Genomic DNA, 16,894 nt, shown 5'->3' on the forward strand with positions numbered 1-16,894 from the left:
GATCCAGTCTCCTAATCTGCAAGGTAGGGGGAGAATCTACTCACATCATCCACTTGTTTCAAGAACAAAACTAAAGAATGTTTATGAAAATATGCAAAGAATGAAGTGCTAGATAAAAAAAAGTGCTTGAAGGTATACAAAGTGAGGCAACATGGTGTTGCAGAAAAGGAGACTGGGGATCACAATGCTTACGTTCATGATCTTGCTCTGCCACCAACTGTCACCTCATCCAGGCAACACTGTGTTCACTATTTTCCTCATCTGCAAATTGGAGATAACAATGTTGATAATGAAGCGGTCACAGAATAGCATAAATGTGAAGAGCTATGAAGATGTATACTCTCAAGTGTAAAAAGCAATACAAATGTTAAATTAATTCACTAGTTATAAGCAGGAAAAAAAACTTTATTTCTATCAAATTAAAAAGTAGGAATCAATCTTCAAGCAAGATAATCAAAATAGTCAATAACAATTAACAGTTAGGAGAGCATGTACAGATTAGACTACAGGTTTAGATACTCTGAATTAAGCACATACACCCAAATCAAGAGGGCTGACAACTTTCACTGAAGAAAAGCACTGACTCATCGTAAACACACAACTTCTGGGAAACTGGAGCTGACTTTTCACAGGACAGTAAACCGAAGTGACAAGTTGTCATTGGCTTAAGAGAACAGATTTGAGCTTGAGAGGGGTCACAGTGAAACGCCATTGTAATGCAACAATTTCCCCAGAGATCTGTTCATCTCAAAAACAGGAATATATAAAAATCAGTAGTACAAATTCTCATAAAACTAGAAAAACCCTCTAAGCCCTAACACCTTGGAGCTTACATAAAGACTGAGTTTTTTTTTTCTTCCCTTTACCCTTCTCTAAATTAAATACAAAACAGTTTGTTTTTATTTAGCACATTTCTGACTTCACAGCCAAAGCTTTAAAATGAAGAAAGGTTTTATGAAATGGAATTAGACACACACCAACCCCAGGGAGAATCACAAGGTGCACTTGGTGTAACTTGCAAAAGTTACAGACAGGAAATCTTTATTTCCAGGAAGACACATGCTGTTTCCTGGAATAGCGTAATTATTACCCGGAAGGAATGCACATCCATGCCATCCAAGGGCTCTTGTCCCCTTGGAAATGTTTCACCATCTCTCCCTCCCTCTCCCTACACACACACACACACACACACACACACACACACACACACACACGCTCACTGATCAAATTGGGGGAATTTCCCTGAAGCATACAGAATAATGGCATTTATTTTGGCAAGAATTGTGCAGTTTGTTAAAAGAAAGATAAGGTATGGCATTTATGAACAACTGTAATTATAGTATATCTCAACAGATGCAGGAAGTATATTTTTCTTCATAGTTGAAATACGGCTTCATGGGTTTCCCAACATCTGGCTCTTGCACACTTTTCATCTAGAAACCAGACTGGATCAGTTATATGTGGAAAGGGATGATAACTTATGACTAGACCACACTCCCGTATTAAAAAAAAAAAAACAAAACGAAACAAACAAAAAAAAAACAGGCTGCATTGCTAGGTTCTCCTTTTGAGACACCAAATAGACCAGGGAGTTACTAAAAATGCAGGGGAATTAAAAAGAAAGCAATTCATACTAAGAACACAACTTGGCCTTATGAATTGCCTCTCTGGCAAAATTAAATGCAGCAAAAAAAGATACTGTGTTTTAAATGAAAGGTAATAAATGAAATTCATCAGGTAGATATGAATGTCTCCCGAGATCCTGTAACTCAGCAGAGTGCAGATGAGATATATGCTCTCTGTATATACAGTGTGCAACTACCACCAAGACCCACTGAGTGCCCACTTCTTGCCTCAGCACCAGAGTGCCAAAAGCAAAGATTCCAGGTACAATCAAATAACACTGCTTTACCTATTAATTAGAATGGGGAACTCAAAGGAGGAAAAGGTACAAAAAAAGGCCCTTTTGGATTTCTTGATTAATCCCTATAGATACATGAAAATACAAACTTAAGTGAACAGAATGATTGCAGTTTTTACACAGAGGCAAGATAACTAAAACATCTATTACGTTAGGGTAACTACTGCAGATTTAATTAGATAATGCACATAATGCACTTAGCATTAAGTACCAATAAACAGGAACTACTAAGAATGCCTATGCCTTAACATATTTGAAATTTGTGGTCTTTATGACCTAAGCAGGACCCCCAGCAGGCTGGTAAGCTGTTTAAACTGCTAAACAGCTAAAGTCAAATACTGAAATCAGTTTAGTGAACTAAATTTTCTAACAGTCCTATTTATGGTTTTGCACAGGCACCCATCTATCTAAAACCATCCTGTCTCAACAACATTTTTAAGTGGTAGGTGGGCGAAGCCACAGCAGTAGCTCTTTCCAAGAATCCCCCTTATCCATTGGCAGTTATTACCTTTTTCCTTCCCTACCAAAGGGAGGGGTACACCCTGGGTAAAGCTGGAGCTCATCTGAGCTTGGCTGCTGAAAGGTGGTGGGGAGTGACCCTGGGCAGGGCGGATAACACAGGAAGCCAATCTCCCCTGGTTTCCGCCAGAATTGTGCATGACAAGCAGTGAGTGCCACATCAGATGGCAGGCAAAGGTGTGAATGTAGCATTCAGGATCATGTTAATATGCAATGTGACATAGGCAAGATGGTATGCTGGGGGCTCCATCACCTGCCAGCACTTCAGGAAGGATGTTTATCATCAGGGCCTTATTTGGGGGTGGGAGTGAGGGAGTGATTTCTCCTGCTATCAGGGAAGAAAAGTGAGTAGCATCTAACTCCCAGAAGCCCAGATCTACAGGGAGCACTATAGTTGAAGGCGGATGAAGTGTTAAGGTCCCTTAGGGGTACAATACCATGGATACCAAAAGCATAGGTAGGTGAGGAACATGAAGGAAACTGACCCCTCCACAGATTAGCCTGGACCCAAGCCCAGCCTATTTCAACAGCCTTTCATTTTATAAGTGAGAAGTTAGGAAAGAAGATCAAAGGCTCAGATCTTCCTCTAGCAGCTCCCTTTGCTTAAGCAAAGCGGGGAGGGGGAGAACAGTCCCATATAGAGCTGAATGTCACTTCTGCTACTTTTGACGAGGCCACTTGGAAATACGAGCAAAATCAAGCAGGCTCAGCACCCTAGGTTGGTTGGGACAGGACACAGATAGTTAACATCCAGGAGCAAACTCAGGCTGCAGAATCAGGAAAACCTGGGTGTGAGTCCTGGCTGGACTGTCTGTTGGCAGCAAGAGCCTGGGCAAGATGCTTCACATCTCTGACCCTTGTCTTCCTTGTTCATAAACATGGCCTCACGCCTATCTCAAAGGATGCTTGAAAGATTAAATGAGTGTTTGCTAAGGTCCTACAACTTTACCTATCGCCCAAAGGCCTTCAGTAAATGATACTTATTTTATGTCTGCCTTAGTGTTAAAGGATATTAAACACAGCAATGTCTCCAAGTTCTAAGTAAGTGGGAAGCCTGTTCAGACAATGAAAAGCAAAATTAATTCACAACTGGCTAAATCACAGAATATGTGGACCGGTAGGAATCTTATAGACACCCAAATTACTCTCTTTGCAGAACTGTGAAGGAACCGTATCTGTGGCAGTAGAAGAAAAACCAAGAAAAGATGCCCCTTTAGCTTTTATCAAAATATTTTCAAGAGAATTTTAATTTTTTACAAAATTACTGGAGAAAATGCTAGAGAGCTTGTTGAAGAAAATCTGAAATAGACTTTTTAGGCCACTGAACATGAAATAAGTATCATCTTTCAAAGACGCATGGAAAAGGTGTTTGTCTTTTTTATTGGTCTCACCAAGCACAGGGCCCTCACCAAGCACAGAAACAGCAAATGCCGTTGAGACACTGAGAGGCTCCCACACTGACTATAACTATCTATTCTGCTGGAGGAGAAGAGGGAAGGATTGAGAACTAGAGTATGGCATCAGGGACCAGCCATTTCTCATAACTCTCTCAAAAACTCCAAAGGGAGTCTGTTAAACACAAAGAGAAGTAAAGAAAGAGTCATGTAGATTTTTCTACTTCCAAAAGGACACAAACTTTCCTCTCTTGAATTACCCATAAAACAACCTTAACTCTCTACTTTTCCTAGTTTTTAGAAATTGTCTCCATGGCAGTACTAGTCTAAATTGTGCAACTTTCTTCATATCAGGTTTGTTTTCTCCGTACCTGGTTCCCCAGGAAACCTGAGCTTTACCTACAGGTCTGATTTTCACCCTGTCCCCACCAACCGGCATTCAAACATGGCTCTTCTAGAGCACTAGAAGTCCGTATCATGCACTGATGTTTCACAGACCTGAACTGGGCATCTCCATTGCATACACCCAAAAAGTAACATGGTGATTCAGAGAATGAGGAGACCAGTCTATGTTTCCACTAAGGTAGTCAAAGAACATTCTCACGAAGGTATAGAGGAGAGGAACTGTGAAGAGCGGGGCAGTATTTGTAAGGAAGATGCAATCATTACCATACAGAACACATCTGCCAGGGAATTGACTGGAGATTCTCCAGGACATCTTCAGAAAATAAACAATGCATTGCAACACCAGAGGCGTGCTGAAATAGGCTCCCCGCCCCCCTTCTCTTCAGTATGAGGAGTTAGAAGTCACTCTCAGGAATAGCAAAGAACCCTCCTTAGGGACAATCACGATGCATGAAGAGGGGTATTTATTTTTAAGGCAACAGGAATAAATTTCATTGTCCTTCCCAGAGGAGAGCCAGAATTACATTAGGTGGCCACCAAGTCTGGAAACCAGGCAAATCTTTAATAAATGGTTTATTGATATTACATTACAAAGAATGACAAAATTGTATCATCTATATTTCTAGACTTAATGGCCACCCCACAGAAAGCATCTTTGGAATAGAAAGAAAGAAAAATTAAGAATTTGTTTTCCCATAATCACAAAGCTGTCATACTCAGTCTGGGCACAGCTAGTGCAACATTTTCCTCAACCCACAGGCTCCATTCCCTTTACCAACTATTTATAATATGTTTGGGTCACTCACAGGAGAAAAACACTGTCAGCATCAATATTTAGCAGCATTTCAAAATACATTTTTTTTGTCTTGAATAAAAAGCTAAACTATTCTTTTAGTGCAGTAATTCCATATGGTCTTATTACTTCTATACACAAGATAATGATTCTTTAACATGTATGTAGTATCTCCCATTTTTCTGAAGACTCCCAAAGACTTTGAGGATTTTATTTTTTCATGATAAAAGAAAAGAGCAGTGTCAACCCATGAGGGTCAGCCCAGCAGCGTAAGTAGACCCTCTGCAGAGCTCAGTTCCTGCTGCAAGAAGCATCTGGACACCCTCCCCTCACTCTCGGCTCTTAGAAAGGAATCTGAGAGAGATAAAAGCAGTAACTATCTATTACTTCATAGTCTAGGAAGGGAGAAAACAGATGTACCAAAATACAGTCTAATAAAAATACTAGAAGCCAAATCCTTTCATTCCAGGATGTCTGAAAATGGAGAGACTCTACAGAGCATGGAGGCAGAAAAAGGTAGCACTCCGAACAGAAAAGCTAATTGTGGACAGTCACTCAAGGCCAGAGAAGTGACCACAGAGCAACTGGCTTCAATCGCACGGTCACCAGGAAGGGCACATACCAGAGAACTTGGGACAAGGCCGGGGCTACTGCCCTTGGCATTCTCAGGCCACCTGGTGCTGTGGTTCAACAGCCTTTGGGGGGCAGGGAGAACCAGAGGCCAACACCATCACGTGTTAAAAGGCTACTATGGCAACAATGTGATGGTCAGAAATCAGCTAGAGTTTGGGTTATACACCCTTTGAAATCCAGCCTGTACTTGCTTTCTTGTGAAGGGCTTGAGACGTGCAGAGACATCCTAGACATGTGTGGGTGACCCTTCATCAGAAAGGCAGAGAAGAGCCTCTTCATTAACTCTTTCTCCTCATTTGTTTTCATTTCAGTTCACCATTTAGACTAGAAAAGATGCTGCAAGCTATCACCGCTAGCTTCTAATTTGGACACGGCACCAATACTACACATACAACTGAATGAATGACATCTTCCTGGTTCTTCATTGGGCGGGCTCAGTATGCTTCTTTGGACTGAATAGGTGTGATCTTGTTTGAGAAAAGCGTGTAAACATAGGGCCAGATTTTATTAGTCTCCGTCCCAGAAAATTGGTGAAGCACTCCTCGGCTCCTGAAAAATAAAATCCAACACATAAACGCATTTTAGGTTCACTTTTTTTTTTTAATGTTTATTTTTGAGACAGAGAGAGAGAGAGAGAGAGAAAGAGAGAAATAATGCACAGGGGAGGGGCAGAGAGAGGGGAGACAGAGGACCCAAAGTAGGCTCTGCACTGACAACAGGAAGCCCAAGCTCGAACTGACAAACTGTGAGATCATGACCTGAGCCGAAGTCAAAGTCAGATGCTTAACCAACTGAGCCACCCAGGCGACCCTTAGGTTTCTTTTTAACATGATATTAGGGCAGGTGAAGATCCTGGGTATAAAGCAAGCATGATCTCATGGTCTATCACACACAGTGCTAAGTGCCAAAGCAGCCCCCGCAAATGTATCAACACCTGCACTTGGGGATACTTAAATAAGGCCACAGCTTTTACAATTCTGGCATGCCTAGCATGATACCACCTCTTCTTCTCCTATTTAAAACATATCAAAGAGGGGCGCCTGGGTGGCTCAGTCAGTTGAGTGTCTGACTCTTGATTTCGACTCCGGTCACGATCCCAGGATCGTGGGACTGAGCCACGTTGACAGGCTCTGCACTGAACATGCAGCCTGCTTAACATTCTCTCTTTCTCTCTCTCCTGCCCCTCTCTGTGGCTCGCATGTTCTTAAAAAAACAAGAAAAGAGGGGCGCCTGGGTGGCTCAGTCGGTTAAGCATCCGACTTCAGCTCAGGTCATGATCTCACGGTCCGTGAGTTCGAGCCCCACGTCGGGCTCTGTGCTGACAGCTCAGAGCCTGGAGCCCTTTTCAGATTCTGTGTCTCCCTCTCTCTCTGCCCCTCCCCTGTTCATGCTCTGTCTCTCTCTGTCTCAAAAATAAATAAACGTTAAAAAAAAATTTTTAAAAAAAAGAAGAAAAAAAGAAAAACATATCCAAGAATAACATTATATGGACAATACCAAATTTGCCTCAGTACACACTTTCAAAAAACAGATCACTGGGGCACCTGGGTGGCTCAGTCAGTTAAGCATCTGACTTCGGGTCAGGTCACGATCTCAAGGTTCGTGAGTTTGAGCTCCGTGTCCAGCTCTGTGCTGACAGCTTGGAGCCTGGAGCCTGCTTCGGATTGTGTGTCTCCCTCTCTCTCTACCCCTCCCCTCACTCTGTCTCTCTCTCCCTCAAAAATAAACATTAAAAATTTTAAAACAAAACAGATCATTGACAAACTTTGGTACTATAAAACCCTTGTTACTTACAACAGATCACAAAACACAGGATAGATCATAGTAACATGATCAGGAACTTCTAATCTAAAGGCCTGCTAAATTATTTGGGAGCTGAAGGGTCAGAAATTGATTTATAGCAGAGGCTGTAGACAGCTGTCCTGCATGCAGTCTGCAAATGGGTTTTGTTTGGTTTGCATGCTGTTAAAAATGTTATCTGTTGCTAATAGTTTTAAAAATTGGGATTTACACACACACACACACACACACACACACACACACACACACACACACCCTGCCCCCACATACACACAAAGCCAGATTTCTGCTTCTCCTGAGAAATAGGTATCACTAGCCACTCTGGGTCTGAGTGCCCCTGTGGTAATAATTGGCTGAACATCATACAGCAGCTGTACAGTTCAACTGTCACTCACCTGCCCAGATTAACACAGCCCATACCAGGTCTGACACTCATTTCCAATACCTGCCTGGCCCCCGGAACCATATGAATCTGCCATCCGTAGCTTATAGTTTTAGCTTTTTTTTTTTTTCCTTTGGTTAAATTCCCTCCTCGACATAGCTAGTCAAAAGGTCCCTTCTAATCCTCCATCCAAATGACATATGTGGGAGTGTCAAAATATAAGCCATTATTTCAGCTCCTTAAAAAGAAAGATGAATATAATTCTACACGTAATTTTACAACCAGACAGAGAGGATCAGGTTTCGGTCCTTGTATTACAAGAATTTCAGCATAAAAGAACTGGACTATATCTCCCATGTACAACCCCCAACATTTCACCTGAACTGCAGGGAGGAACTGGGCCTTTAGGATTTATCTAGCTTAAAGAAACACCACCCTACCTCAGTCCAGTGTCCTTCCCACTGGGCACCATACTGTTTTAATTGGCCCTCCGCCATGAAAATGTTGAAGCACACTCACTTGTATAATTCAATGACTGGCTTTGCCACATCCTTGTACTGTCTTAGCCGGGCAGCAACTGCTTCAGGTTTATCATCCTCCTGCTGGACTAATGGTTCACCAGTAATGTCATCAATCCCCTACAGATACCAGAGAAACCAGTTAATACGGCCAATAGCTGGGCCATTCCATAGATGAAAAACTTTCCTATGCAAAACCCATGTATTCACCTTTGACCCCTCCCACATGATGAATTAGGCCTGATGACAATGGTAATAGTGAAAGTAGTTGAAAAAAAGAAATAACACTCTTAACAGTATGTTAACCTTATCCATTGAGAGCTGACATGAAATCGTTATTAATTTCTCAGATCTTTCTGAACATGTTACACTGCTACTGATAAATGATATTTTCAATTTATAGTTTAAAACTCCATGCTGCCTCCCCCAACAATAAACGACCTTTAGACACTATCACTTTGGCCCTCTAAATATTCCTAAAACTGCCTTGCTTTCTAAAGTTTGAGCTGTTAATAAGGAAAATAAATCATCTCAAAGAACCAAGTGGTTTACTTAGGAGAACACTGATCTAGGAGAAGGTATCTCTCTCCTACCTCTGCTAGCTTTCAAATCCTTTTCTGAGATTAATCTTACTCAGGCTATTTTACTAGATCACATAATGACTTGCCTAAAGGTAGATTAAATAGGCATGAATCATATACCTATGATAAACAAGAACAAACATTCCGAGAACTGAAAAGCTGCAATTCTAAGAACCTGATTTTTGACATATTTTAACCTTCTCAGGAAACATATCTACTTAAAAATGGCAACGTGCACATAAGAAGATCTTGCCTCCTGTGTCCACGCCTATTACCCACCAGGGGAGATAGTCACATGAAATAAATCTGTCGGGGCGCCTGGGTGGCGCAGTCGGTTAAGCGTCCGACTTCAGCCAGGTCACGATCTCGCGGTCCGTGAGTTCGAGCCCCGCGTCAGGCTCTGGGCTGATGGCTCGGAGCCTGGAGCTTGCTTCCGATTCTGTGTCTCCCTCTCTCTCTGCCCCTCCCCCGTTCATGCTCTGTCTCTCTCTGTCCCAAAAATAAATAAAAAACGTTGAAAAAAAAATAAAAATAAAAAAAAAAAAAAAAAAAAATCTGTCAAAAGGCAGGCTAGAGCAGAACCAAAAGGTTCAGGCAACTCAACTGGATAATCAGAAACCAGCTATAAATTTGAAACACACTAAAATTCCATTACAGCTCAGGGCCATGGGTACATAATTTATGCTTATGATTTGTTGGTGAGCCCCATAATCATCACATGTGTATTCCATGGCTGTTACCCTGACACAACAGGAGAGATGGGGGTAGGGGAAAGCTGTACATCACCTCTACTTTCATCCCCTTTACTTATGGTTGCAAAGCTCAGAAGTCATTTCTAGGACCTCAGAGCACCAGTAAATACAACAACTACTTCTAGAACGAGCAGAATGATGCTGGGGTGACAGCATCCCTCCTTCCAGGACAGCCTGGCCACAGTGGCTACCAAGAGGTAGCCCAGACTAGCACTTCCACTGCTGACTTTGGGGGCAGCACTGTAATAACTGCAGGTGTTCTTTTAGTATACCCAGTCTTTGGAAAGCAACTTAATATTAAAGGTTCTCAAACTTTAAGAGAATCTTTGCTTCAGCAGGGCTAGGCGGAGCTAAAATGTGAAGCATCTGTGTTGGACTTCAGTGCGTATTCAGGACCCTCTTTTCCCCTCCATCATTTTTCCCCCTCTACTAGTTTCTTGAAAAAGAAAGGAGGAAGGGACCTAATACAGGAATTCCAGAAGTATTTACTATATTTTTAAAAAGATTTCTGGGGCACTGGGGTAGCTCAATTAGTTAAGCACCGACTTCAGCTCAGGTCATGATCTCATGGTTCGTGGGTTCGAGCCCCTCATCAGGCTCTGTGCTGACAGCTCCGAGCCTGGAGCCTGCTTTGGATTCTGTGTCTCCTCTCTCTGCCCCTCCCCAACTCATGCTCTTTCAAAAATAAACAAATGTGAAAAAAAAAAAAAGACTTCAAAAGGCAACTAGTTCATTTCGCCCAAATGAATAAGACTCACTGGAACTTTATCAATGGCACTCATGAGCTGGGAAGGCATCCTTACCCTCTTGAAGTTGGTTTTCTGTAGTAATTATTGACTCTACCGATATTCAGGTCTACCTATTCCATACACATTAATCCAATAAGATACAACTGTCACCTCTTTCACATTTGGAGGATTAAAAGTAATACTATCTGCCTCCCCATAATTGGAGTTAAGAATCATATTGAGGGGCGCCTGGGTGGCTCAGTCGGTTAAGCGTCCGACTTCGGCTCAGGTCATGATCTCACAGTCCGCGAGTTCGAACCCCGCGTCGGGCTCTGTGCTGACAGCTCAGAGCCTGGAGCCTGCTTCGGATTCTGTGTCTCCCTCTCTCTCTGACTCTCCCCCGTTCATGCTCTGTCTCTCTCTGTCTCAGAAATAAATTAAAAACGTTAAAAAAAATTAAAAAAAAAAAAAAAAAGAATCATATTGAACTAATTCCTATCATTACCAGAAAGAACAGTAATTCTTTAAATGAGTTCATTAACTTAAAAAGTTTCCTGGGGCACCTCGTAGCTCAGTCGGTTAAGCATCTGACTCTTGATTTTGGCTCAGGTCATGATCTCACAGTTCATGAAATCGAGCCCCACATTGGGCTCTATGCTGACAGCATGGAGCCAGCTTGGGATTCTCTCTCCCCCCCTCTCTCTGCCCCTTACCCACTGCACACACATACTCTCTCTCAAAAATAAAATAAACATTTAAAAAAATAAAGAAGTTTCTTTAAACATGTACCTTTATACATGCTTATTTTATGTAAACATGCTGTTTTTTTGAACTTGCTATTGCTCTAGTCTTCCCCCTTTACATCCTTACTCCCATCTCTCCCATGACCCCGCCCACTTTAACCCCAGTTCTTCATCCAGACCCAGTGTTAACCATTTATCCCTGGTCTTATGAAGCCAGAGAGCACTTATAAACACACACACAAACAGATATGTGTAAAGAAAGACAGTCACTGTTTTACAAAAATGGAATCATTGTGCTATTTGCTTTTCATATTCAGTAATACACCTGGAGGAAATGTTTCTTCAGGTCAAAGTATATAGCACAAAGTCTTTCTTTTTACTGACTACAAGACGTAGATATTCGCTAATTCATTTAATCATCCCCTGCAAATGAGCATTCATTTTTGTGTTCAGATTGTTTTGTTTTTCCCTAAAATCAACACTGGAATAAGCGACACTGTGTACATGATCTTTCATCTCCATAACCTATACTGCCAGTGGTGGGTTGAATGAAATAAAAATTTTAATGTAGGGGTGCCTGGGTGGCTCAGTCGGTTGAGTGACGACTTCAGCTCAGGTCATGATCTCACAGCTTGTGAGTTCAAGCTCCACATCAGGCTCTGTACTGACAGCTCAGAGCCTGGAGCCTGCTTCGAATTCTGTGTTTCCCTCGCTCTCTGCCCCTCCCCCACTCACACTCTGTCTCTCTCTCTCTCTCTCTCTCAAAATAAACATTAAAAAAATTTTTTTAATGTACATTGCTAGATTCCTTTTTAAAAAGACTACAAATACTAGGTCTGATAAAGATGAGAGTATCATTTTTCTCAGATCCCCACCAGCAATAGATGTTATAAACTTGAATTTGCCTTCCTTGACCACTAGTGAATGAGAAATTTCAAATACATTTGGCCATGTAGATTTGTTCTTTTTTGAATCATCTATTCATATCCTTCCTATACTTTACAACCGAAATGCTGTGCCTCTTTCTTGTCAGTCTGTCAAAGGGCCCTGTATAGTCTTACATGCACATGAGGTGGATTGAAGTCCAGGTTATACACCCTTCCACTGGGAGGGTGAATCCAACGTCGGCTGAGACGGTCTTTGAGTGTTTCAAATGGAATGTTCAAAGTGATCACTAGATCCAGCTCGCAGATTCTGTCCAGGGCTTCAGCCTGTACTAATGTCCTAGGAAAACCTAAATGCCAAAAACAAAACATATCAAATGCAAGACCTTTCCCAATTCCAATGAGTCAATGAAATATTTTCAGTGACAGAATAATCAAATCTATACATATGTCACCCAGAATTAAGTTTTTATCAGACATTTATGTCTACCTCCTTAAATTTAATGCTAGAAGAAAATAGGCTACTTTAAAATCCAGTTTTGGCATTTGGGACACTGAAAGATTAAGGGGTCACATGACACAAGCAGAGAGTATACTAAACTAAAAAAACACTAAACCAGTTCTAGCTTTGCTCTTAACTACTCACGTAACCCTAGGCAAGTTATATCACCTCCATTTCCTCTTCTGTTAAAGAAGTGAAGGGACAAAATTATACTTGTGTCCTTTTATAGCTTTAACAGCTGATAAGTATATTATTCATAGGCTATCCCCAAAATTATATATACATATACATGTATATATTTTTTTCTCCATTCCCCACTCTTACAAAACTCAACATGTGGTCTGCAATCTAGTACAGTAACCACAGAAATGAGAAAAAGCATTTAGGAATTTTATAGCAATTCCACAGTAATTTCAAGCCTAGTGAATCTAAAATTTATGGTTGAATTTGTGGTTTTCTTTTAACTTTTCTAGTAATTTGCTCTTGTTGTATTTGATAAAAGGATTGCTCTGCAGTAGACGGGGGGGGGGGGGGGGGGGGGGGGGTGGACTGGAAGCTCCAGGCTTCCCTTGGAGCTTATTTTCTAATTTCTCCAATAAGGAAAATTATCCAACGGTCCCCATAGTGTCTAACCTGTGATGTTGTTTATTACAGAAGATGAAGTTACATCTTTTCCAAAAAGACACAAGAATAGAGAGCACCAAACCTGGGGCATGTGTTCAACTCTATTGTTATGACAGGGAAAGAAAAGGCAAGTTCAAACAGAGGTGGGAAAAAGCTTATCTTGCAGGGCAGATCTCAGTTCATTAGCTATCACATGGCTAACACAAGGTAATCACAGGCTCCCAGAAGAAACTGCCTTCACATTCTTGTATGCTGTCCTCCCATGACCCATTAATGCATTTGGACTGGCTTCAACAGAGAAATAGGTTATTTCTAATTTTTTTAAATGCTTATTTATTTTTGAGAGAGAAAGAGACAAAGTGAATGTAGGAGGGTCAGAGAGAAAAGGGAGACACAGAGTCTGCAGCAGGCTCCAGGCTCCAAGGGGTCAGCACAGAGCCTGACGTGGAGCTCAAACTCACGAGCCGTGAGATCATGACCTGAGCCAAAGTCAGATGCTTAACCAACTGAGCCACCCAGGCACCCCTAGAAATAGGTACTTCTAATCCTGCAGCCCAGGTGTTGCCTGAGCCAATAGCCCAGCATTGTCTCCCTCCTCCCAGAGTGACTCTCTGGCTAAGCATCCTCTTCACAAAAAAGGCACCCACACACTGGGAAACTATACAAGAAGTACGTTCATGGTGGTTTTCTTTGCAGTGGGAAGATGAGGGATTCCTTTCTACTCTTCTAGTTTCTCATTTTTTTTAATTGAGCATACAGTGCTTTCAGAATGGAAACAAAATTCTGCCCTTAAATAAAGAGCTGCTAAGTGGATTTTTTTCAAATCTCAATATGATTTGTTAGACCAAGTTATGATTACTTAACATTTAGGGAAATGAAAGGTCAAACTGTATCTGCCTAAGGTCAAGCACACTGTGGAGACGTGGCCTTAACACCGGCACACAGTGGGCAAACATTTCCATGTAACACTAGGGTAGCTGTCTTCTAGTCTTCTGTTCAGTGGCCATACTTATTTGACCAGTTGCCTTACTTTAAAATCCCAATTCTGTGAAATTATAGGACTCTGTCAAGCTCTGTAAACTCATTATGTAATTTTTTCTTTCTATTATGGAATGGCTTGACTGCTTACATCTGAACTTATTAAGCGGCCTCTCTTTTGAATATTAAGTTCAAAAAGAAACTTAATTTTAGAATTGGGGCTTCACAGCAACTGGATGTATCCTGGAGCTTCAAATATATGATAACTACCAGGCAGATAACAATGTGATACTCTCTGGGTCACCAAGGAGCAAGATTTGGCCCCAAGTGGGCCCTCATGGCTCAATTCAATCTATGGCTACATAGGCTGGATGGTAGGCAAGGAGTCTCAGTAGAGTCCAGATAAAACCATGCCTTCTTTACTTTTCCACCAAATTCCTTATTGAATACTACACATACCCTCAACCAGGTCCTTTTTTCCATCTCCCTTTCTCCAACAGCTCACTCTAGGTCAGACTGGGGATGCTGCAGAGAGAACTTTGGTAGCAAACCTGGAGCCCCAGACTTAAGTCTATTAGTCAACTTTAGCCTAAGTTCCCCTACACTGTGCACCACAGTCTGCTTTAGAAGATGGGTTTCCTGAAATGGGATTTAAGATATGCTTTACTCCCTTTGTTATTCTCTGGCACTGTACCTGGGACATTATAAACTGAAATTCCAGCAAAGTGAGGGCAGTGAGCCTTCCCCAGAAGGGCACTCTTTCCCTGACTGCCAGGTCCTAGCTTTCCCTGCAGAGCCCACTCTTCATGAAGGCTCCAAAGTGACAACTGGAGGGGCGCCTGGGTGGCTCAGTCAGTTAAGCATCCAACTTCTGCTCAGGTCATAATGTCATAGTTCGTGGGCTCGAGCCCCATGTTAGGCTCTGTGCTGACAGCTCAGGAGTCTGGAGCCTGCTTTGGATTGTGTCTCCCTCTCTCTCTGCCCATCCCCTGCTCATGCTCTCTCCTCTCTCTCAAAAATAAAAAAATTTTTTCAAATTGACAACTGGTTAGAGGCCTGCAGCCAAAACAACCCCAAGATCAATCTCTATGCTTTCCCCAAATCCTTTTTCAAGGAAAAGTCATTTTCTAAATCAGTGGCTTCCAAAGGGACCCTTGCTAGAGTATGAAAAGAAAATAGAGCCTCTGTTGCACTGTTTTGTTCACTGTTTTTCAGATTCTAGTTTGGAGAGTGCATTTTATAAGGTATATGGTAGTAAAACTGTATATGCACATAATTCACACATATCCATATACTGAAGATATAAAGTAAACATTTTTACTGAAAATTGTGCACAAAGAATTTTAGAAATCACTCCTCTGAGGACCTGAATTCTCAGCCTCAGTCCCTGTCCTGGGGTTCTCAGCATCACTAGCCACTATCCTGACAATAAAACATTGTTCTTTATCCTTTGCATAAAATATGGAAACTGAGTACAGCCGCAACAAAGAATAGGAAGCCCTGAAAGACAATACAACAGTTCCTCCCACAAATAAAAGCTCAAATCTTACCGGCTAAAGTTTCTAGCCTAAAGGCCAGTCTGTTCAACTCCCCCACAACTGTTTCTGAACTCTGGTGCCCTCTGGAGGAATGGGTGGAAAATGCAACTGTGTACCAAATAAACTCGAAACAGATTTCAAAAATGTTACGTAGTGTCTACTTTCTAGGCTTTCACATTCAGACCCACTAATGACCAGAGAATCATTAATTCTTGTGGCTTAGAGGTCTTCTGTTAGAGGACAGTGGCTCCTATCATAGCCTCCCATCCTCAAAATGTGTTAAAGTTGAAAGAACCATGGAAAATACAGAAGCCTACATAATGAAAGCTAAAATGTAAGAGTTATATTTTAAGATGCTAATGTTGTTGGAATGCAACCATTTTTATGGTTCAGAAGTACCAACAAGAGAAATAAGTCATTCCACAACTTTAAGGGTTCTCCATCTGATGGGGCACATCAACATTATCAGGGAAGACTTACAAGGGGGGAAAAAGAGCTTATGGGTACTCAGATTCCATACCATTCTTCCCAGAATGGATCATCTGGGAGCAAGACTTAGGTATTTTTTAAAGTTATCGAGGTGACTCGGACTGGTTAAGAACCACCAAACTTCTCAGTGACAGCAACAGTGTAAGTGCAAAACTAACTACTTGTTTCTATCCCATTCGGGGGAAGTTTCAACACCTCTTTTAAACAGGTACAAAAACACTTTGCAGAGAATCCTCTTTACCTCAGTTTCATGGCAAGAGGAGAACTGGGAAGGAAATTCCCAGAGACAAATCTTTCCAGATTCACTAAGCCCCTAACTCAAGCCACCTGTTTATGCTATTCCTGTCCAGGATCTTACCTGTAAAAAAAGTGGTGTGGCAAGGGAAAGTACAGTATAACAGAACAGTGGGCAAAGATCTGGATGCCAGCTGTGGTTTCAAAAGTGAGGAGAAGCTGCAGTAAGCCAGAAACCTCAGGGCTCGGTGGGACGTGTCTGGAACCAGACACACCTGGACTTCATTCCCAGTTCTCCCTAGCCAGAACTGCAAGAACATGCACCAGCTTTGTGTAATCTCTCTGGTCCTTAGTTTTCTCAGATATACAACAAGGGCATATCAATTTGCTGGGGTCGCCATAACAAAGTACCACAGAACAGGTGGCTTGAACAACAGAGATTTAAGGTCTCATGGTCCTGGAGGCTAAAAGTCTGA

The 16,894-nt window shown here is 41.8% G+C and overlaps 1 protein-coding gene across 8 annotated transcripts in view; it reads right to left on the reverse strand.

Annotated features, from left to right (window-relative positions):
• Positions 1 to 384: 384 nt before the first annotated feature.
• The window catches only part of AK4 (adenylate kinase 4), a 74,581-nt gene continuing 58,071 nt past the window's right edge, over positions 385 to 16,894 (reverse strand). For all 8 annotated transcript variants that reach the window (XM_060623938.2, XM_078451819.1, XM_060623934.2 and 5 more), the window contains 3 exons: positions 12,231 to 12,403; positions 8,367 to 8,485; positions 385 to 6,214 (listed from right to left, as the gene is read on the reverse strand). In XM_060623938.2, coding sequence (XP_060479921.1) covers positions 6,100 to 6,214; positions 8,367 to 8,485; positions 12,231 to 12,403 — 407 coding nt within the window. In that variant the 3' untranslated portion in view covers positions 385 to 6,099. The remainder of the gene's footprint in view (positions 6,215 to 8,366; positions 8,486 to 12,230; positions 12,404 to 16,894) is intronic.

The sequence above is a fragment of the Panthera onca genome, chromosome C1 (genome assembly GCF_046562875.1).
Source record: "Panthera onca isolate mPanOnc1 chromosome C1, mPanOnc1 haplotype 2, whole genome shotgun sequence".
NCBI classification, from domain to species: domain Eukaryota; kingdom Metazoa; phylum Chordata; class Mammalia; order Carnivora; family Felidae; genus Panthera; species Panthera onca.